Below are 23,040 nucleotides of genomic sequence, written 5' to 3' on the forward strand. Positions count from 1 at the left end.
GTAAATAAAACAGAAAGGCCAAACCACCTGAGACTAGTTCAGATTGGTTTTGACTCGAGATGAGTCAACTCGAGAAAATTGCAAGTAATCTCGGAGCTTTATACAGCTTTTTACAGCGGATGCCATTGGAAACACGGCAAGTCTATCCCTCACAGCCTCACTTTCACACCTGTCATGGCGCTGCTCTGAATAAGGTCTATAGGAGGAATGGAGAGCTCCACTCTTTGATAAAATAATGTGTCCTTGGCAGCCTGAAAAAGAGTTCCCTTCATGTTAGAAATATCCAACATGTGTTCAAGCGCTCAGGAAAACTTCCAATGTCCCTACACTCGAACGCAAGCCTAGATTGAACAGGTTAATCAAGTATTACAAGTCTTTGACGATGACAAAAAATGATCAAATAAAGCTTGTCTTTGCTTTTTTATACCAAAATTCATCAGCATGCTGGGATCTCACCTGTAGGACGGGGACGGGTGTCCCTGGGCTTCACAGCTGAAGGTGACCTCCCGGCTGGGCTCATTAAGATGGAGAGGGAATACAATACTTCCCGGCTGTTTGGTGAATACTGGCCTCAGAGGACCGCTGCCTTCTAAAGGTGAGGAGTAAAAGATCACAGTTACACGGCTAGTCAATGCTAAGTTTAGCTTAGTGTGCTTTTTAGAGCAAAGCTATTCTGAAAGGTATCCATCTGTTCATTGGACGAAAGCCTAGCTGTCATTCAATAGGGCAGCATAAATTTGGCGAAATCAAAGACACTTGAGATTATTGTTGGCAGGATGTTAGCAACCCTGCACGTTCAAGATGCTAATATCGCAAACACCCAAAAGAGCAAAACATAATGTTGAAATACAGAACTTTGAGCTTAAACCCTGTTGAGGCAGTATATTTCCTTACATACTGTACTGCTCATCCACCACCTATGTTTAAAATTCATAGTCACAGAAAAAAACAAGAGCTTATTACATTTTTAAGAAACACATGGTGAGCCATTAAGCTTTCTAATGCGATTTCCTCATACCAAAGCCACTAACTTGCAGGAGAGTATCTTAATTGTGTGTATCGTGCAAACACTTAAAAGTCTGGAAATTGTGCGGTTTATTATTCTCCGTAATTACATGTTGATGGTTAGCGCAAACCACTTATCCTGTCTTATTAAGCACAAATGGCCTTCAGCAAGATGAGACATCCACCCAACAATGAGCAGGACGGAGAGTTTTTATGCGAGAGTGAATGCAATTTGCATAATCTAAAACTCATTTTATGCCGATTAACACAACATAGAGTCAAATGCTACTGCATTGTGTCCAAAACTTCACAAAACATTTCCATGGTTTGTCTAAAAAAATGTGATAAACTGTGAGCATTTAAATGAGATCTGCACTGAATCTATTCGTTGTTTCTTGCTGTATCTGCCGTTAGACTTTTGTGACCTTTCAAACATGTTATCCAGAGAAATTAGCAGCTATTTTTTTTTCATGCTACTAAAATAAACATTGTGAAGTCTTGATTTTCTAATAAAAAACAACAAACTCATTTATAAATGGTTCTTATCCTGCTTTGCATGCAGGAGTATATGACGTGCCGTTTCATTAAACAAAACTTTTTATGTATTTTATTAATTGACATTAATGATAATTATATCAAGAGCAACAGTCTTCTATTTTTTGTCATAAATGCCATGTCAGATGCAGCTTCTGTTCCATATTTGCAGTGTAAAGAGGGTTTATATTGATGTTAATCAAATTTCATATTGGCATAACATTCCAATAGATTCAATAGACCAAGATTCCACTTGATTAAATGTAATTATTTGACATGAAAGACAACAGATACATTTAATAATGTAATTATTAAAAAAGCCCCAAAAAAAGGTTAAAAAATCAAGCAATCAAGCGCAAATTTTTCCCCTTAATGGAAAATGTCTGACTTGTTCCAGTGTACTGTAATAACTTCTGAAAATCTTTCTTCAATAGAGGCAACGGACATGAATTCACAGCTCACCACTTTCTTAACCTACATTTACGGGACTAATTTCAAAGAAACCATCCTCTTGAGAAATCACTTCATGTTAAGCACACACCGGTTTGTTTATTTACCATGTGCAGATAGCAAGTTCCAGAGGGGTGCAAACTGAATTAATGCATCTGAAAATTCGGAACTAACAGTTTTTTCCACGCTGGAATGCTAAATTGGTCTACCTAGTGTTCAATTAGCATCTCACTAATGCAGGAGAGGTGGAGTTTATTGTGATTCTGGGTGATAATAGAGCACAGAAGAGCTCTCAGTGGAGGTGTTTGAAATCTATTGAATGGGGAATACACTGCACCAAGGCTAATTTCAATCTCACCGTCAACAAGGGCTTTAACTCTTAAATGCAACCGGAAACATGAGAAGATGAAAAGACATGAGTGAGAGCAAATGATAAAGTGATACTTCACAACCATAATATTTACTCTGATTTCCCATTAGCTACCACAGTGCTTTCCACTGTTTAGTTGAGTCATATTTCCAACAGCCCGACCTCTTCCCATTGCATCCTCTCTTATGATATTTTTACAATATTTAGATTATTATAGATTATTTTTACACGAAAATGTGAAGCTTGTTAATGCTTTTACAAATAACTGCAGCTAAACAAAACAAAAATCTTAAACAAGATCTTTTTAAACAAAAATTGTACAAAATCTGCAGCACTTACTACATAGACTAACTATGTGCAGCAACATTCATAACTTACACAATCATAAACTCAACCACATGCTCATGAAAAGGATTCAATATAGGTGTCATTTACACGTTTTGCCATGGCTGATGTGGTTTAAATGATTTCTGGACATTTTCAATTTTGTTTAAATTTCGGTTTTGACTTAATGATGAGCAAATACTGCTCATCCTGGGGCTGGATTCATGAAACATTCTTAAGAATAAAATTCTTCTTAAAGTCCCCCTGTTGTGAAAATAAAGTTTGTATGTTGTTTATATGTCTATGTAATGTTTTTTAATATGCTTTTTAGTCAAACCAAGTGCAAATTCATCAGTCATCAACACCATTGCTGAGTATTTTCTCTTTCAAACTGATCTAAAGACAGTCTCAAAAACGAGGTTTGAAATCGCTGATGTTTCTGACGTCACAAACTACCTTGTAACCAATCAGGTCAACGTGTGATCATCAACGAGTGGATCCCTGAGCTGGGGCACGTTCAAGTTCAAAACGGTGCGCAACGTTTTGCTACGGTTTCCGGGTTGAACGTCATGTTTCCTGGAAACGGCGTGCACCGGTGCGCAACGGGGTTTGAGATACGTTTTCTCTTGTTTGGTGGGTGTGTCAGAACTGCAGTCCAATCAGCAGCAACATGCATATAAAGCACGCGGTATTAAAGTGAACTCGCACAATGGGTTCAAGGAAAGTAATTTACAAATGTGTTCGATGCAACAACTGAGGATATTAGAAGACATGTTTGTCGTAAGTTTTATTGTAAAAATATAGGATATTAACATAATGATGTAGTTGTATTTTAGCTTCATTGCAAGTGTATGCCATTTGGTATAGAAATAAACAATGGTAATTAAGTGCTTTTCCTAAAAATGAGAAAGAAAATACAGGGTATTAAAACAGTATGAACTACAAATAAAGTCAGTATGTGAGGCTAAATAGATGTGTTTTAGTCTGAATTAGGTAAGATGTGTGCTTCCATTTCAGTTTCAGCAATCCCTTCACTCTTTTGGGATGTTCTCTTTTGTTCTGGGCGGCAAGTGCAGTAACTGTAACATCGGGCATATTTTGTAGTATTAAAAACATATTTATACCGACTTCATCAGGCTCAGAAAATTCTTCACAAAGAACACAAAGAATGGCCTTCTCAGCTGCCATAGTTGCAACTCTTGCGTCATCAGAACAGTGTGTTCAACGCATCACCGTTTCTGTTTAAAAAACGTTGTGCAACGTTTTGTCGGGGCTGAACGCAGCCCGGGTGTGAGTGAGTGGAGGCGGGGCTCATTTGCATATTCATAGAATCACGAATACTAAATAAGGGAAAGGGTTACATTCAAGCTATTTTAAGACGTGAAGAAATTTGTTTTCAAGAAAAAATGTTTAAATATGTCATTTTGGTGATCAAAGATGAGTTTTAAGGGATACAATTATTGACTACAGGGGGACTTTAACTGATTTTCTTGTTATTAAGAATATTATATAAGAATTATGGCTGTCAATTTAACACATTCATTTAATTAATCAGTTATGACAACCCCGCCCCAGACCTTCATATAGTTGATTGGTGATGAACATGAAGAAGTGCAACAGTTCACTGCGTGATGTAGCCAATAGAATGCAGTTAGAATGACCCTAAAATTCATTCAAGATATCAGGGCAAAAATGCCCCTTTATGAGTTTTTGTCTCATTTTTATATCATGATATTGTTCAGCAATATCACACAAGTAACGAGCGTAAAATCACACAATGTTTTTTGTCCCGAATAGTCCAAATGTGCCTCTCCGAGCAACACACAACGGTTTCCTTTCTGAATGAATCCGCGTTTTAAGCGAATCAATCGTGTAAACGATTGATTCAATGGCCCATACATATAGAGCCATTTACTTCATTTTTTAGCGAATCAGCCGTTCTGAATTAAATGAATTCAAATGAATTAATGAGTGACTATCTAAGCGCATGGTCTACAGCGCATGGCGTAAGTTCACTTAGGGCGTGTCCGAATCCACTTTTGCTAGTTTAACGACGGGAAAAATAGTCGGTGCGCCAGGCGCATTGTCTGAAAGGGTTGTCCCTATTCTCTTAATGAGGAATGGGTGTGTTTTGGGCATAATGTGCAATAAACCAATCAGAGTCTCATCTCCCATTCCCTTTAAAAGCCAGTTGTGCTCGCGCCATGGGGGATTCGCTATTTACAAGGCGGAATTTGCAAGCAGAAAAACTGAACGCTTATCTAGCGAGAAAACGGATCTGCTCGTGCGCGAGGTTAAATCGCGCGAGCAGACCATCTACGGGACAAAGTGCACACGCGTTGTGGACACGCCTATAGGCGCACATTACTTAAAGGAGAAGTTCACTTTTAAAATGAAAATTCTGTCATCATATACTCACCCTCATGTTGTTTCAAAGCTGTATGAATTTCTTTCTTATGCTGAACAGAAAGGAAGATATTTAGAAGAATATCAGTAACCAGACAGTTTCTGGGTCCCAATGACTTCCATAGTATATTTTTTTCCTACTATGGAAGTCATTGGGACCCAAAAACTGTCTGGTTACTGATATTCTTCTAAATATCTTCCTTTCTGTTCAGCATAAGAAAGAAAATCATACAGCTTTGAAACAACATGAGGGTGAGTATATGATGACAGAATTTTCATTTTAAAAGTGAACTTCTCCTTTAAGCGCTCTTTAAATACAAAAAATGCAGTCTATTTCATTTGCCTCAAAATAGCATCGCAGCAACAATGTGCCTTGACACACCTCGTTGTCAGACCAGCACACCGATGGGCGCATAAATGGGTGCAAATGCATTTGCTGTTTAAACAACGTGGCGCAGGACGTGAAAATAATAACTGCGTCGGGTTGAAACTAGCAAAAAAATACTTGCATTGCGCCTGGCGCTGCATTGCACCAGGTGTATGTTAGGGCCCAATGACTTACTCATTTAGACAATTACCGCCACCTACTGGCAGTTTTAGTTTCTTATTTAGAGTATCATTTCATTAATGTTTTTTTTTTTTTTTTCATATTAAAGGTCCCATTGCATGGATTATTTTATTATTTTAGAATGTTTCCTGGGGTGCCCTTATAATGTTAGTTTGTTTTTAAGATAAAAAAATTATATAAATAGAAATTTCTAAATTTTACAAAAGGCATATTTCCTAGCCTGATTTTAGCCTCTGATTTGAACGCTCTGTTTGAAGGGGCGTGTCTGCTGTGAGACTTCAGTGTAAACGCCCACTGCTGTGATTGGCTGACATGCTTGCATATGAAATATTTAGCATTACATGTGGAACTCTCTCGAAAACTCTTACTATTACAGCTATTATACGCTTTTACTATTACAGCTATTATACGTTTTTACTATTAGGGATTAACGAATCATGAGAAGTTTTTTAAGTATTTAGATCTATTCCCATCACATAAAAGGTTGCAGTGATGAGCATTGAGCAGATGACAGCCTGTTGATTGCGTGAATGAAGATCTTATCATTGCAACGCAGTTTCTTACTCTCATTAATGCTTTCACCAATGCAAACATGAGGTAAGTACAGTAAGAGCTTCGTTGTGCAGTGTAACAGCGTCATTGATGTCATAACGAGTTTTGGCAAGTGTCCAGATAAACTTGCGCTGTGTGATTGACAGCTTGGGCGACTGGAAAGGGATTGTTCTTTGATCGCTATCTGTATATTAATCATAGTTTAAGTAAGATTATTTTCATCCTACTAAGAGAAACGATGTGAAGTTGATCGTTTAGTCACTGGCTTGATTTACTGATGCATAAACAGTATTGAACGACTTTGAGAGAAAGATTATCTGTCTGAACTTGAACAATTACACATCAGAAATTCACATAACCCACTGGTTCTTCAGAGGCTTGGATGAAGGAACTAAAAAAATACTTTTGTGTTCATTTGTACATCCAAACACTGAGCAACTGCCATGCTTCGCTCGTTTGCAAGCCATGATGTCTCTCGAGGAAAAAACAATATCGCGCTCGTGGAGCTCATTTTCTCATGGGCGGGCCAAATTCTTTTTGCGGGCAAAGAAGAGAAAGGGGAGGTAACCTTTCCCCTTATGACGACATAAGAGGAAGATTTCTAGATTCGCCCGTCTGAGCTTTCATTTTCTCAAAAATACCCAGGGCTTGGTTTACACCCATCAAAACGTCTAGCCACTGGGGGACCATAGGCAGGCTAGGGAAACTCATATTAAGGTTAAAAAACCTCATAAAGTGACATTTTCATGCAATGGGACCTTTAATAAAAAAAACATTAAAGGTATAGTTCACCCAAAAATGAAAATTGTGTCATCATTTACTCACCCTCATGACCGTTGAAACCTAAAAGTGTGTGTAATAAATACTGTTAATCAATAATGTTGAATCAAATTAAATATTTTTATTTCTAAAGCTACTTTTATTGTAATGTCTTTTTGCTTTTTCTTATTTAACACAATGATGACTTTAAATGATCTTTTGGGGGTTATTTCTCAGCTAAATTTGATGTGCAATTAATTAGCGATTAATTCGATTAATCGCCCCATCGTGTAATTAATTAGATTACAATTTGTAATTGCTTTACAGCCCTAAAAAGAATAAAACAAGAATGTCCCAAAAACAGTTCTAAAGAATGTTCTTAACTTTTTTCTTAAGATTGTTCTAAAGACAAAATGTAAGAAGAATTGTAAAGAATGTTTTTAAAAATCATTGTAAATATCCTCTTAATGCAGCTGAACTGATCAATTTTAAATCATTTTTTCATAACTTAATTTTCATGCTCCAAGCATGTGCCATTTCGTGACGTCAAAACCTCCTACCGCCCCCTCTATTTTTTAAACTGAAATCATACCCATGGGATTAGTAGATATAATGTCTTACACATGTACCCGCCAAAAACTTTATTATGCAATCTTTTGATGCACAAACACACATTAATTATCAAGTGACTCATCTATGCTAAACAAAGACTGGTCTCATAATCAAGGCTCTGGAATACGTCAATTGGGGGAGTCAGTATTGACTAAAGCATCTGTCTGTATCTGATCAAGCTGTTCAAAATCAGCATGAGCAATTTTCCATGCATGGAACCGCTAAATGAGATATGATACCCAAATCTGGAACCAAAAGACATAAGACATATGTTAATAAAGACAAGGGCGAGAGAGGTTTCAAAACTTCAGGTTGAGCTTGGAGCTGATGCAAACCTGAGAAATGCAACAGAGAGCGAATTTCTAACATACAAGGAATTAAAGCTGCAATTAAGGTTCGCATTTGCCAGAGGACAAGAGGACGAAACTGTCTGTTTCAGAAACACCATGTAATTACAAGCTTTGGTGATGCTGCAAATATTACAAGATGTTATTAAAATATTGATGGGGAGTAATTTGAAACCATGTCGTCGCCTGCGGGTTTGACGTTACGTTGTGAGGATTCGTCTGAGGGCTTTACTGGTGCTGTGATTTCTGTCAACAGACCACAGCTGTCCAAAGAGAGACACTGTCGCTGAGAAATTATCTATCTCTGTTCAGCACAGAATACTAACAAGAGGTTTACAACACAAAGCCCACCTTGGTGGAAAGGGAGGTCATTATTGAGGAAGTTGGAGAAAGCAGGTCTCTCTGTCTCTCTCTCTCTCTCTCTCTCTCTTTACCTGAGGGGAGAATTTATATGGCAGTGCAGCCCTCCGGAGCAGCCCCGGGGCTTTGGGGGGGGGGGGGGGGGGGGGGGGTGGTCTTGGGGGTTGGGGGGAGCCAAGGAGCAATTTGGAGGCCCAAATAAAAACTAATCTCAAATTCAATACCATCTGACAAGCCGATGAATTCGGCCAGCTTACCTCAGCATGAATATCCAGCCACAGACAGGGCGCACAGGGCGAGAGAGAGAGAGAGAGAGAGAGAGAGAGAGAGAGAGAGAGAGAGAGAGAGAGAGAGAGAGAGAGAGAGAGAGAGAGAGAGAGAGAGAGATTAGAGAGAGTTTAGACGTTTGTGTGCCCTCCAATCCGTTTGATTCTGATTCAAGGGTTTTATTTATCAAATGAAAAAGCCAATCTTGGTAAGTTAAAATACACACCTGCACACACCAACGCAACACACACACACACACACACACACACACACACACACACACACACACACACACACACACACACACACACACACACACACACACACACACACACACACACACACACAACGGGCCCTGAAGCTCTGAGTGCAGAGAACCGTCAGTTTAAAGGGATAGTTCACCCAAAAATGAAAATTCTGTCAGTAATTACTCACCCTCATGTTGTTCCAACCCCGTAAGACAATCGTTCACCTTCGGAACACAAATTAAGATATTTTTGATTAAATCTGAGAGTTGTCTCACTCCTCCATAGGCTTCTAAGGGACTGAAACTTGCTGGCGTAGCGCGTCTGTGTTGCACGTCACCACGTAGGCTCACTATTGGCCGAATCACACATGACCAGCATCGGCCAATAGTGAGCCTACGTGGTGACGTGCAACACAGACGCGCTACGCTTAAACACTACGTGAAAAGACCCGAGGCCCAGAGAGAAGGAAATGAAAAGTGGAATAATTTTTTTTATTTTTGTTTGTTTTTGCGCACAAAAAGTATTCTCGTCGCTTTATAAACTTAAGATTGAGCCACTGGAGTCACTTGGACTATATTAACGATGTCTTTAATACATTTTCTGGGCCAGCAAGTTTCAGTCCCTTAGAAGCCTATGGAGGAGTGAGACAACTCTCAGATTTAATCAAAAATATCTTAATTTGTGTTCCGAAGATGAACGAAGGTCTTACGGGGTTGGAACAACATGAGGGTGAGTAATTACTGACAGAATTTTCATTTTTGGGTGAACTATCCCTTTAAGGAATTAAGTGCGGCATATTTAGGCTAACTCAGTTGTTAATTGTAATGAGCTTGCAGTAAGCTACACAGTCATAAAATATATCCCAATGGATCAATTAAGTGTATTTATGATTTTGAGCTTTTTTTTAATTTATTGACATTTCTGCTCAATCTTACTGAAAGACAAATAAGCATTTATATGTATATATGTATCAATTATATGTCAATAATGGTAAATATAATTTAATAATAAATATTCTTCGTAATTGTTTTAAGATGTGTCTAGCCTTGTGGAAAAGAAGTGTTCAAAGCTTAAAAGTATATATTTAAAAAAAAAAAAAATTACTTGCAGAAAATATAATATTAATGAAATAAAGGCCAATTAAGTGTACTTAAATAAAGTACACTTTCATGACTATGTTTCTTAACACACTTAAGTACATTTTTACTTTAATTAAAATGCACTCTTCAATACTTTTTCATTTAATTACATTCAAGAGTCTGAAAATATAACAGTTCGCATTGAAGTATATTCTTTTAATGTATTTGATTGATTTCCAAAATAAGTGTTTGTTTTAAAAGAATGCTATATTTTTGTGTACTTATTTTGTGTACTTGTACTCATTTGCACATGTTGAGCTGTGGCACCCATTTATTAACAGGTTCGACTCAAGATTCAGTCGAGTTGAGATATTTCCCAATCCCATTTCCCTTCATTCTCACCAGTTCCTTACTCGATTTAACACAGGATATCTGCTCATGATAAAAATTAATAAGAGGGAAAAATCTTCCCAAAATGTAAAAAAGCATCTAATTCAGTTTGGCTTCAACTGGTGAGAAACACAACTGAATGAATCAGGATTATATGTAAGTGCTTTTCTCTGATTGTGTTCTTTGTGTTTTTACTCCTCAATCAAAGCACATTTAATCAACCACAATTACATCCGTTTATCTATTGTGTTCTCCTGCAGTTAAAATGACCTGGTGCCATATGCTCAAAAGACAGAATTTAAAGCAAACTGTTTAACTGATGTAATTGTTTACAGGTTGTTTAGTCAGCTTTCAAAGAGACGAAGCAAACGAAAGCTGCTGTTTTTCACATCTATGACACAGGTAAAATATTTTACTTTCTAGAGCGTATTGAGGGCTGGTAATTAAATCACAAAGGTATCCAATTATCATTTCGCTTGCTGTTAATGTAATTAGTATTTGGTTGGAGTGGATGAATATCATGACCAGTTCACAATGCTGTAAGATCTGTTTTAGCAGTATAGTTATTTGCTGTTATTAATGAACAATTAACTGTTATTTTAAAAATAAATTGAACACCACTGGCAGAATCTAAATCTAAATCTGCATAAGTGGGGCTAGACGTTATGTGTGTGGCTTATATATGCAATTTATTAATAATAGTACCACTAATATATGTTTTATGTATACTTTAAAAAAAAAATCTGATTGATAATCGGATGGAAGCCAATAACGCAGGTTCCCATTGTGACGTCTTTCCACATATAACGAGAGATAATAATTCTACACAACCTGCTAGCGGAGAAACGAGTGGTTTCAAAAATCACACACTGAAGGAGTTCCTGAACATAATGAAAAAGAGCAAACAGCCCTTTTTAAATCAAAGAATTAAAAGCAAGAGGATTAAGTCTGACCCTCCCAGTGACTGAAAGACAATGTAACTGCTTCATCAAAAAGAGATCAATAAAGGGGCTTTTGTGCTTCCACTTGGCTAAATGAGAACATAAATTGTGCTCTCCAATAAAATAATGGCTGGTAGATTCATTTGCACATTAACCTATTCATGTCTCTCAAAGGGCTTGTTAAATTACACATTATCACATCTGTTCTCCAACTTTGACACAAAGTAAGGTGGTCTTTAAATCATGAAGTCTGCCTGCCATGGTAAAACGGCCACACTGTAGGCCTATGTAATAAGGCACAGTTCAGTGACAATGGGAATATGTCAACGGTTTCTTTTACCCAAGATGAATGAGTATAAAGCCTAAACGTCAAATCCCATCATTTAAGATAGGAATAAAGTGTTACCAAGGAGAACGTAATGGCACTTTCTCACCGCTGCCAAAAAGGCAACAGTACCCGTTCTCCAGAAAACAGTCTCTTACCTGAACATACAAAATGGCATTGGTGACCCGCACTACAAATAAAACAACCCCTCTTTCAATTGAGCTCCACGTCTCCTTGACCACTTTATATTTATGTTGATTTAAAGTTTATTCTTTAATATGAACAACCTCCCCAAGGCCAGACTATCTCAAACATTGTTTCTTTGCTCACCTTGCCACAGTGCCAGCCTGGAAGAGTTCAATGGCTTTAGCCTTCACAAAATAAAAAAGTGGAAACTTTAACTGGCTCCAGAAGATAAGAGACATTCATGAATGGGAGGTCTGCCCTTAATAGTAAATGACAAGGACAAGTGTATGCCATAGAAACAGACAGGAAAGTCTATAGAGCAGGTTATTAGGATGCCTACCTGAAAGGGATCCCATGAATAATTGCAGCAACAGCAGTTTCCATGACAACCCCATTTTAAATATTAGAGGTCAGCAAGAGCTCACATTCGATTGAGGGTAAATAGAATGCCGCCTTTGTCCAGACTTGAACCTCTGTGCCCTGAAATCAAAAGACAAGATGAGAAGAGTTAGAAAGAGTTAGCCAGACTAAAAGCAGCTTTATTCAGAAACATTTCAAATTGAGATGACATCAGAGGAATATACCATTGCCAAAAGTTATCGTTTTTGTATAATGTCAAAATGTAAAATTACACAATGTACAGACCAATTGGCTACCTGTAAAATGTCTAAGCAGTGTGTTAGAAATGCTTTACCACATGTACAGTGATAATCTTCTAAATATTTGATCAGGAAAGCTGACAGACAGTGTGGCGTATCTACACTGATACTCAAGGATATAAGTAGGACCTTAAATAAACCTTTTTTTTGCCAACATCACACAAGGCTTTTAGGAGGGTTAAGAACTTGGCCCAAGGTACCAATCCCCTTATGCCATTCTGGCCTCCACAGCTCTGATCATCTGGAGGACAGACTTCAGGCAGCTGGCTCTCACACATCTATTCTAACACAAGATTACTCAAGCGACCCTCTTTTTTAGTTATTGTCTAACCATATTGTCAGTACAACAGCAAAATTGCAAGTGTGATACTGAGCAGTCCCTGCAACAAGAACTTAATATAAACTATCTAGGCCTACCTCTCTACCTACCAACCTAGCTATCCAACAATTAGTCATTTACTTTACCGTTATTTTTGTGCGTAATGATTTTTCTCTGTCGCCTCTGTCAATGCCATGGCAATCGCTGAACGCTATAGTGTCGAGGCATGTTGGACTGCTCTCTTTTCAACCAAAATTGTGCTGTTATTCATTTAAAGAATACATTTTTGAACCCACAAACTGACTGTAACTCTTATTTACCAGTCTGTTTTGACCTCTTAAGTAATTTGATTCAGCATCTTTATGCCATTACAAGCTGCTTTTGCTGCCTTCAATAATAAAATTCATAGCAATCAATGCACACATATTTAGAATGCCATGGAAAATAAAGTGGCTGGAGTTTACACGTGTCTTATGAGTTTTGAAGACAATAAAATCACTTTTTTAATTCATTGCATTTATGCTGTGATGAAATGGTAATTTGGTCCTTGAATAACGTGCCGGGGAAGTAGGAGGACTTTTTTTAATGGGACAAGAAACGGTTCAAGGAATAAAAACAATCAACCTTTTTAGTAGAACATAATAGAAAACTGCAGACTGCATGATGCGCAAATGCCCCACCACCCCAAACCAGGGGTCACTTATCTTGGGCATGTTTTTCCAGACCGTGTCTCTTATTTCTCTTATGAAACTTGGCATTACTGAACATCTCAGTTCAAGAAACAAGAAGTTCATGTGTAAGTTTAGTAAAGAAACATTGACGACTGGCCATTTTCACTTACTCATTCAGTGGACTATATTAGCGGAGTAATGTTGGGAATAGTTAAAGAGGGTATAAAGGGCGATTTAAGCTACAGCCATCATGTTTTAAACGAATTGTTTGAGTGAACGATTCAATGACTCATAAAGACACATGACAAATTCACTTGTCGCCACCTACTTGTACAACAAAAGTGGAGTGATGTAAACAGTGAAAAGTCCTATTTATCTCTTTCAGTTTTGTGACTTTTCCGAAAACCCTGGACTTTTACAGTGAATCCAATAACACATGAACAGACAGATCTTTGGATATGATCCATACCATGTACGGTATATAAATATGGATGATGAGGAGTAAACGTCACATGACTGAATCCTATCAGCGCTCTTGGAACTCTGCCTGAGCCAATCAAATTCAATGAAAACAGCTTGGGTGTACTCAAGCTGACTCTAATTTTATGTGATACTTTTATGGCCTGAGGTACCCATGTCATCATTTTAAAAATTATATTCTTGATTAGCTTTGGTATCATTTGGCAACATTAAATTTATTTTACTAAAAGACTGCAGATGTGCAAGGTCTGAAAATTGCCATGTTCAATGGGGCTTCAAATCACAAGGGTCATCCAGTAAGCAGGTGCTTTACGTAGCACAACAAATATGCATTTATTCATTACCCATGCAAAAATCAAATGCTCACCAGTGGCAGACGTATTACCAGGAGATGAACTGAAGGGCAGATTAAAACTAGTATCCAGCCAACAACCCACATCTTTACTTAAAGACATCCTTCATCTGTCACATCCAGGGAAGTCTAAAATTCCTGGAGAGAATTTCCATTAGCATTGCTGTTCATCTCAGACAGTTTCTTTGCAAATCATATATGGCTAAAATTTCATTTTGCTTGAATATTTGGCTACTTTTCAATAGCTGTCAATGGAAAGAAGCCTTTTGCCCACATAAGATTGTGTACATGCCATCTACAAATAGCAGGGGTAAACTGACCACTTTAACCAGCCAAACCTTGACCCCTTGCAAGAGTGAAATAATGGAATCCACATATCACAAATCTGTGCACACAAAGACAACAAAACAGCATCATTAACCATCTATTGTGGGACCACATACAATCAATAAATGGGTCTTACAATATAAACATGGAAAGTGACAGCATAACTAGGCATAACTATTACATGCCTCTGTAAAAACTGACCGCTTTGAATGTTTGCTTCGTTTGTGTGATATGGCCTGTGGATGCATTTCAAAACCCCGCACATGACATGCAATATATGTCTCGTAATGCTGTGGACTGAGCGATCACAGCCAACAATCTGAGCTGAAAACGAGCCCACAGAGAATTTCTTTGTCCTTTAAATTCTGCTTGATGCCATAACTCAGCTTGATGTAACAAATAAAAGCCAAAATATAGCATGTTTTATTCTTTAAAAAGGGGATCTGACTAGAATATTTGCAGACATTCACATTTACACTGCAGTGGGACAAAGGGGAGCAAAAATACAGCACAGAACTATTTTGCACCAGAAAAAGACTCTTAGATGCGAAAAAGCATGCAGTTTCTGGCTTTAAAGGCAGTGCCGATGGTGAGCCTGACCTTGGCACTACCTCTGTCTAGAAAACCATCAATTTTTCAATGAAGTCTGTATTAATAGAATCTTCACTCTGCTGTTCATGGGATTCACATGAAATGTATGTGTGCTCTCTACTTTTTAAACATAAATGAGACACCCACTCTTTCCAGTTCTGGCACAATCTCAGGTTGAAAGTAACACTAAATCTTTTATTTGGTTTCCTTGACTTCACTTGATCCACAAACACCATCTCTGAGTCTGGGTTTCTGCGTAAACCCAAGCATGGTTTCACCTATATAGGCAACCAGTTCCTTTAGAGTGCAAAATGAACTGGTGTTGTTAATGTCTCAGCTGACATGAACATTCGTGAGTATAGTGGCTGACAACACGGTAGAGGAGCGTGTAAAAATTCTCCAGTTGGTATAGTGCACTCTGACTGAACTCTAATCTAGAGGGTGTGAATGAAAAATTAATGTTCAGCATCCAAGAGCCAAGAAACGACAGTTACATGATTCATCTAGCTGGATATGACTGAATTTTGAATGAAGCACCAATAGAAATCTGCTGGTTTGCGTTCACACTTCTATTCATTCCTTACAAAGTTTATTTTATTAAGTATACTTAATAAGTTAAGTTCAATTATGTTTTTATGTATTAAGTAAACTAATATCTATGTAATAGTAGTATACTCGTAAGTGTAATATATCAATACTACTTGGGAGTAAATTGGCCCACTTTTTGGTGTATAAAGTTAAGTATACCTTAAGTGTAACAGTAGTAGTTTACAACTACGTTTTTTGTTTGTACTGCAACTATACTACAAATTAACTTATAGGTATACTTAAAGTTTACGAATTAAATACTTGTAGCACATTTTTTAGTTTATGAAAGTACACTTTGAAGTATACTCTCAGTAAACTTCTTTAGTAGTTTTATACTGCACGTATACTTGCAAGTTTATTTAGTGAACTTATTTTACTATTTCGATATTATTTTTGCACTTTAAGTATACTACTATGTTCCTATTTAGGTATACATTTTTATACTTGAAATATACCTTTAACTGTACTTTGACCATTTTCTAGCTTCATGCATCCTTTTTTATCAACCCTTGAATGTGTGTAAGTTTCACTAAAAAAAGCAACATTTTAAACGAAAAGCAGAGAAAAGTGTTGGTACAGTCGTTACCTATTCTTGGGTCGACATTTCATTCAGTAACATTAGGAAGTTTTAAACTTATGCTGTTTGATGGTCGCGTTATTTTACATTTGCATAAGCAATCTTCAATGACTTGTTTCTGCTTCTTCTTCGCATGTGTTTTGATCAGGAGATTCAGCACTCTTTCAGTGTAACAGTGAAAACATGGATAGCCGGAAAATTCAGTGAAGTAGATTTAAAGTAAATTCCTATGTACACTACCAGTGGAGTAGCCTACACAAAAATTCAGATACTCAGAATTAGGAACGTGTCTGTTTTCTTTAAAAATCAATATTTCCAAATAATGTAAGTTTATAGGACAGTATATGTGAAACAGTATTTAATAGGCTACACAAAAAAAAGAGAAAACACAACTACAAGCCATTAGTTAGAATACTTAAAGGAGAACTCCGGTCAATTTTAGTGACTTCATGAGTGATTCCATGAAGTAGTCGATTGTCGAGTTCACGCGCATAGGTTATCACGCGAGTGAACTCGACAATCGACTACTTCGGACTTCGCCCGAAAACAGGAAGAAAATACAGGTATTTGCGCTGGCTGAATTAACATCATTTTTATTCATATATTTCACATCTACTGCAGTCAGATTCACCCGTGTTCACTCTGAAGGAATCACTCACATGGCTGGGCACTTGTAATGACACATCAAGGATGTTAAAAGGCTAAAAGCAGGTTTAAAACTTGCCCCATTGAAGTCAACAGGGTGCAAATTTTAAAAAGAGGATAACACGGTGTAGGCAACACCGATTTTTGTCGTTGTTCTCTGTACTGACAGCACTCCAAATTTACAAAAAAATGAGCTCAATGTTAAAATTGACCGGAGTTCTCCTTTAATTATACATTCAAGTATATCACAATCAAAAGATTAAGACCAAGTATAGGCCAAATATACTTTTCTGTCAGAATAAGTCAAGTAGCCTATATTAAGTGGAATATTAATATTTCTGAGAAGTATAAAAAGTAGACTGAAAGTATACTTTCTTATTTTTAGTTTAAAAGAAATATACTAATAGTACACTTGAATAAACTTCTTATTTGTAAGGGATATACCACGGTCTCCCTAGTTATAAACTTCCATTGTAAGTTTCTATGCATCAACACTTTTTTTTGTTTTGCTTGTTTTTACAAACAGAGGGAAGAGCTGAAAATATTTTCTGTAATATTCACCAGCATCTGTGGCATGAGATCCCGAATATTCCTTTCTTCTCTCTCTTTAATGACAAAGGTCTGACACTCAGACTGAAACTATTCATGCGTTTTCCAACAAAAACCTGTATTATTTGTCTGTAAAATCTCTGGTGCAGAATCATCTCACACCTCAGCCTCGACCTGCTGCATATAAACATCAGCTCTCTATGATTTAACAAGCAATGCTGGGAGAAGGGGGGAAATGCAATATGTCACAGAAGACAAGCCTCCCTCCTTGTCTCTTCCCCCTTGACTTGTATCAACACAGAGGAGTGTGCAAACAATCTGGCTTCCCTAATGATGCCTTGAGAAATCATCCAGTGTTTTTTAATACTCTGACAAGCCAGCAGAGTGCAGCAAAAACTGCCTCTACCTCCAGTGCAAATGATTGCTATGTATATAAGTCCTCATTTTTTATTCTGGAATTTATTCTTTCTGCAAAACGCTGCCTAACCTAAACACAGACTGCCTTACTGTGTATCAAGTCTCAATAAAATAAAACAAAACATGATTTTGTTATTATATAAAGATTGTGATTCCTCAAAAAAAATTGAGTTTTAACACCTAAAATCATATGATAAAAAAATGCAATTTAAGGGATCAGATGTATTGTCTTATCGCTACCACTTCTCTAATCTGCAGAATAACTATGTGAGAGAGGTACATGGATGTGGCATTGTGAAAGACTTTTCCTCCTATGTCAAATCCAGCCCATTGTCAAGAAAAATACAACTTGGATTCGTCTTGAGAAAGAAATCTATCTTTATCAAAAACATCTAATTCAAACCATGAGGGAAGTCAATTAGTCTACCTCATTCAAACAAACAAATAAATAAACAGTAGTTAGTTACAATCCACATTGATTAAAAAAAGGTTCATTGCAATTTTTCACATCATTAAAAGGACAGCTGATCTCAACCCAAGTCTCTGGTGTCATCATGAACACAAGAGGATTAATAATTTAAAGACAGGATATATTTTTAATGATATCCCACACATTTATTTTAGTGTTTTAATGGTTAGATTGGAATATATACCACCCAGTCCTATGTTTCATAATTATTTCACAGATGGTTAACTGAGAGAGGTCCAATTAGGCTGTTGAATGGCAGTGTCTGGACAGATGTTGATGTTGCTGAGGTTCACTGACCAAACATGGTTGGGGAAAAAATGGAAAGTTTCAATGGAGAATCTAAGAAGGTGGACTAATTATGCAATATTAATGAAATGAAAAGAGGAATGGAGATAGGAATTCTTAATCTGAATGACAAAGTTTGCATTGGCAAAAGGTTCCTTAATGGTTCTTAAGTTGGTCATATATATGATTTAAACAGCTCTTCAGAACAGTATGTTGGTACGTTACATTCATGGTTTTCTCGAAAATAAAAAGTACTTTGTAGAGCTTGAAATGGTTTTCATATAAGACATCAGACGTTAAAATCCGTCTGGTTCTAATTGAAACCTTTATTTTTTTAAAGAATAGAGCCAATTAGAAAACATGTTTTTTTATAAAGTAGCAATGCGTTCTGATCACAACCATATGAACTGAAAACACTAATCTGCTTCTGTGAAAATCTTAGAACTTAATATCTAATCTAAACAAAGAAAACATTTAGCTCTTCCTCTTCTTTTTAACAGTCCTAAAACTATTCGTGTTTCTGTCTCAAAACTCGTTTACCTGTTTGACTTCCCACAGTTTTCAGCCTCTTCGCGTCTGCCAGTGTAAGAGCATCATCTCTCTAGTCATTCCACAATGCCAGAGACGAGTCGAGCGCGCTTCACAAGTGCAACTGCCACAGAAAATATATATATATATTTCTCCTATTTTCTGCCTCCGGAAATCAAAGATACTCCTTGAGAAACGGTAAACCGCGGTGATGATACCCCACTGAATTATTGTGCAGCAAATGAGAAGTAAAGCAAAGGCGTTACGCGTGGAGTATCCCCAGATCAGTCTCACACACAGAGGTGAATGCGCGGATCCACTCCACACTGCGCCACGCGCTCGCGCTCACATCCCCGCTGTGACGCAACACAAACTTCACATCACTTGATCTGCTGCTGTCAGCTCATCAGCACATGAAAGAAAACACCGCGTCCCGTGGAAAGAGAGTGGGAGGGATATACAAAGACTTGAGTCATAAAAAGATTATAATGGATTAAAAAACACCATATCGGGTTTAAAATGACCTCTGTGTTTGAGACCTGTGCTATTTAGCTGTACTCTTTATGCACATTCCTCATTGGGTAAAAGTTGTGGCAAGTGCCTGCTGATCTGAGCTGTATTATTCTCCTCTAAGATAAAAAGACATTTAGAAAATATATTCATTTTAAATGACCTCATGAATTAATGAGGAAATAAAACGTATCCCTCAGGGTTGGGCAAAATCCACAATTGAAGAATTGGCTTCTTTTCAGTTCTTGAGTGTGAAAGTCACTCTGCTGTGTGTTAGGCTAAATTGGGTAATATATATATATATATATATATATATATATATATATATATATATATATATATATATATATATATAGGGGAGAGCGGGGCACAAAGTAACGCTTTTTGACTTTCTCAGTTTGTGTAAATCTACTTATGGTTCAGAGTATTTATTTTTTCCCACATTAATTTCCCACATGTCTAGTACAATTATGTGTTTTTGTTTTATTAATACAGTATATACTTTTTTCTTGATATACCCCGAAAGAATGGAAGTGAAATGTGACAACATGCCCCATAGGTGGGGTACACTGTAACATGTGTGGGGCACATTGTAACATGACATACATGACAGCTTAAAATGTTATCTGATCTAATAAAAAAAATATACAAAACAAACTAAAATATTTTCTAAATAAAATACAATTAAAAAACTTTTTCATATAAAATAATGGCAATTTTTAATAATTAAATATAAACTCATTTTTGAGTTTTGACTACGAACACATGAAAACACAGCTATACAACATAGTTCAAAACAAATAAATAATTAGTCATTTCTGAACATTGACTCTCAGTCTTTATTCACCTTTTTCTCACGTTTTCTCAATAAAATTAATAAAAGTATCGAATATAATAGCATATTTCTAATAGGGGCACATTGTAACGCAGTGTTACAACATGCCCCCGCCTGCACAACTGGGATTTAAACCCTGCTAGTGTCTTCTGCTAGTTAGTGAAGCATTAAATAACTATCTCAACTGTTAAATAAAATCTTGGAGATTAAAATAATATCAGATTTGTCTTATTTTAAATAAACACAAAAAATAGAGATGAAAAATTAACTTAAGTAAGAAATTTACTTTTGCTATGGTTTAATAAATGTCTATGGATATCTTCCAAAAAAAAAAAAAAAATAATTGGCGGAATTTTTTTTTCTATATAGTGTTGATATGGCAAATCAAGTAAAAGTAAATACACAAAGTTTCGTCATCCAAACATGTGCGGAAGTATTTAAAACAAGCGTGTTACAACTAGCCCCGCGTTAGGTTGTGCCCCGCGCTCCCCTATATATATATATATATATATATATATATATATATATATATATATATACGAGCTTGATAAAAATGATCATTCTAGAAGAAAATTTCAGATGGCACTTAGAGCCTTTTGCATCTGAACTCTTCTTATATATATATATTACTTTCTTAACCTAAAAAATACACTTCTGCATCCTGTGTGTAATGCATTCTCACTTCAATTTCTGGAATACACTGAAATTTAACATACCATCAGAGACCAAAATCAGAGCCTGTATCAGCGTTTTAGCAGCTGTTGCTCGACTTTACGCCTTCCCATTCTCATTTAGGCTTGCATAATCAGTGTGTCATGTTTCATTAAAGAGAAGTGAAATGTCACATTTTTGTTAAAGTTTCATTAAATGCAGGGTAGACTTGTTCCAGAATTTTTTTTTTTTGTTATGCTGGTTTAAAGTCTCTTCACATCTTGGTAGCAATAACTAAGTTATATGGTCTAAATGTATTTATATGTATATAATCCAATCACTGCATTTGATCTGAATGTCCTGATACAATGTCCTACCTGCCTGTCAACGTATGTATTTCCATACCTCCGCACACCTGCTTGCACAGACACGTCATCAGCGTGTTCAATGCTATGCAGAGTTAGACAGACGTCAGTCACTGAGCGCCGCAACCGAAACAGCAGCCGCCTTTTACAGTTCCTCCTGAACCAAAACAACGAGCTTATGCTGCGTTCACACCATAACTGTAATTTGGAATAGATGGAAACCTGTGATGTTATACTCAGAGAGGTTCGTGACTCAGATAATGCGTTTCAATGGCAACACTATAATCGACTCTGAAATTAATCACAGTCAGCAGTCAGGTGGTACAGGTCAGAGCTCTTTAAGTTGTTCATGTTCATTATTATTGTAATGTTATATGCTTTGAGACATGAAGTTTAATGCTGCCTCTCGTGGCGCTTTTGTTCGATCCCTGCTGTACTCGTTCATGTGTTTTGAAGGAGGCATGTCTTTAGAGATGCTCTGAAGGGAGGGTGGGATCTTATGCTTTCAAAGCTAGCTCGCTATTGCTAGCCTCTTTTTTACCTTGTAGCAAGGTATGTTGTTTTTATGGGAAGAAGGTACGGTGGCCCAGTAGTGCACAACACAACAAAATTTAAAAAGCAAACATAAGTTCACAACGAAATCAAGCCATAACACAACGAAAATGCTCCTGATGTGCGATAAATTTAGTTTTCCTTGCCACTTTTTTATAGAGTCTACAAAGATATCAACACCATGATTAGTTTTAAGTAACAGTATGTAACCATTGTATGTTGACATGAAATATTATAGTTGTTTACTATACATACAGTACATTAAGGGAGGCATTGGCACAATTTCATCTGTAGTAAGTCAGTCTTACCAATAGGAACTCACTACAAGCTTTGGAACATAAATAACCCCTTTAGGTGAATAAAAGTATTTTTTTATAAAATCAAATTGTGTCCTGTACATACAGGGAATTATTGGCACAATTTCACCAGTAGTAAGGCAGCACGTCAAAGCATTCTCGAGTATAACCCAGCTATAATGCACATAGGTGAATTTGATTTCATATTTCATGTCGATATACAATGGTTACACACTGTTAAAACTAATCATGATGTTGATATCTTTGTAAGACTGCCGACTGGAAAACTAACTTTTCCGAAAGAGCCCTCTAGTGGTCGGGAGCATTTCCGTTGTGTTGTGGCTTGATTTCGTTGTGTTGTGACTTGTTTCCGTGTGTTGTGGCTTGTTTTCGTTCTGTTGTGGCTTGTTTTTTGTTGTGTTGTGAACTTATGTTTGCTTTTTAAATGTCGTTGTGTTGTGCACTACTGGTCCACCCACCGTAAGAAGGAGACGGGAACCGGCGAACATTTAAAGACTTTTAATAATCATAAAATAAACAAACACAAAACGAAATTAAAGGCAGCCCCTCAAGGACGACTGCCGCACACACATAATAAAACATAAACAAAACACAACGTAAAGTCCAGGCCTGGTCCTTCAGTGTCGTCGC

The 23,040-nt window shown here is 36.9% G+C and overlaps 1 protein-coding gene across 2 annotated transcripts in view; it reads right to left on the reverse strand.

The window, feature by feature from the left end:
- Window positions 1-19,605, reverse strand: part of cntn3a.1 (contactin 3a, tandem duplicate 1) — a 63,139-nt gene extending 43,534 nt beyond the window's left edge. For both annotated transcript variants that reach the window (XM_079849842.1, XM_079849843.1), the window contains exons 1-3: window positions 19,193-19,605; window positions 12,064-12,203; window positions 457-589 (exon numbers count right to left, since the gene is read on the reverse strand). In XM_079849842.1, coding sequence (XP_079705968.1) covers window positions 457-589; window positions 12,064-12,118 — 188 coding nt within the window. In that variant the 5' untranslated portion in view covers window positions 12,119-12,203; window positions 19,193-19,605. The remainder of the gene's footprint in view (window positions 1-456; window positions 590-12,063; window positions 12,204-19,192) is intronic.
- Window positions 19,606-23,040: the final 3,435 nt, after the last annotated feature.

Source organism: Squalius cephalus (genome assembly GCF_949319135.1).
Source record: "Squalius cephalus genome assembly, chromosome: 18".
In the NCBI taxonomy this organism is placed as follows: Eukaryota; Metazoa; Chordata; class Actinopteri; order Cypriniformes; family Leuciscidae; genus Squalius; species Squalius cephalus.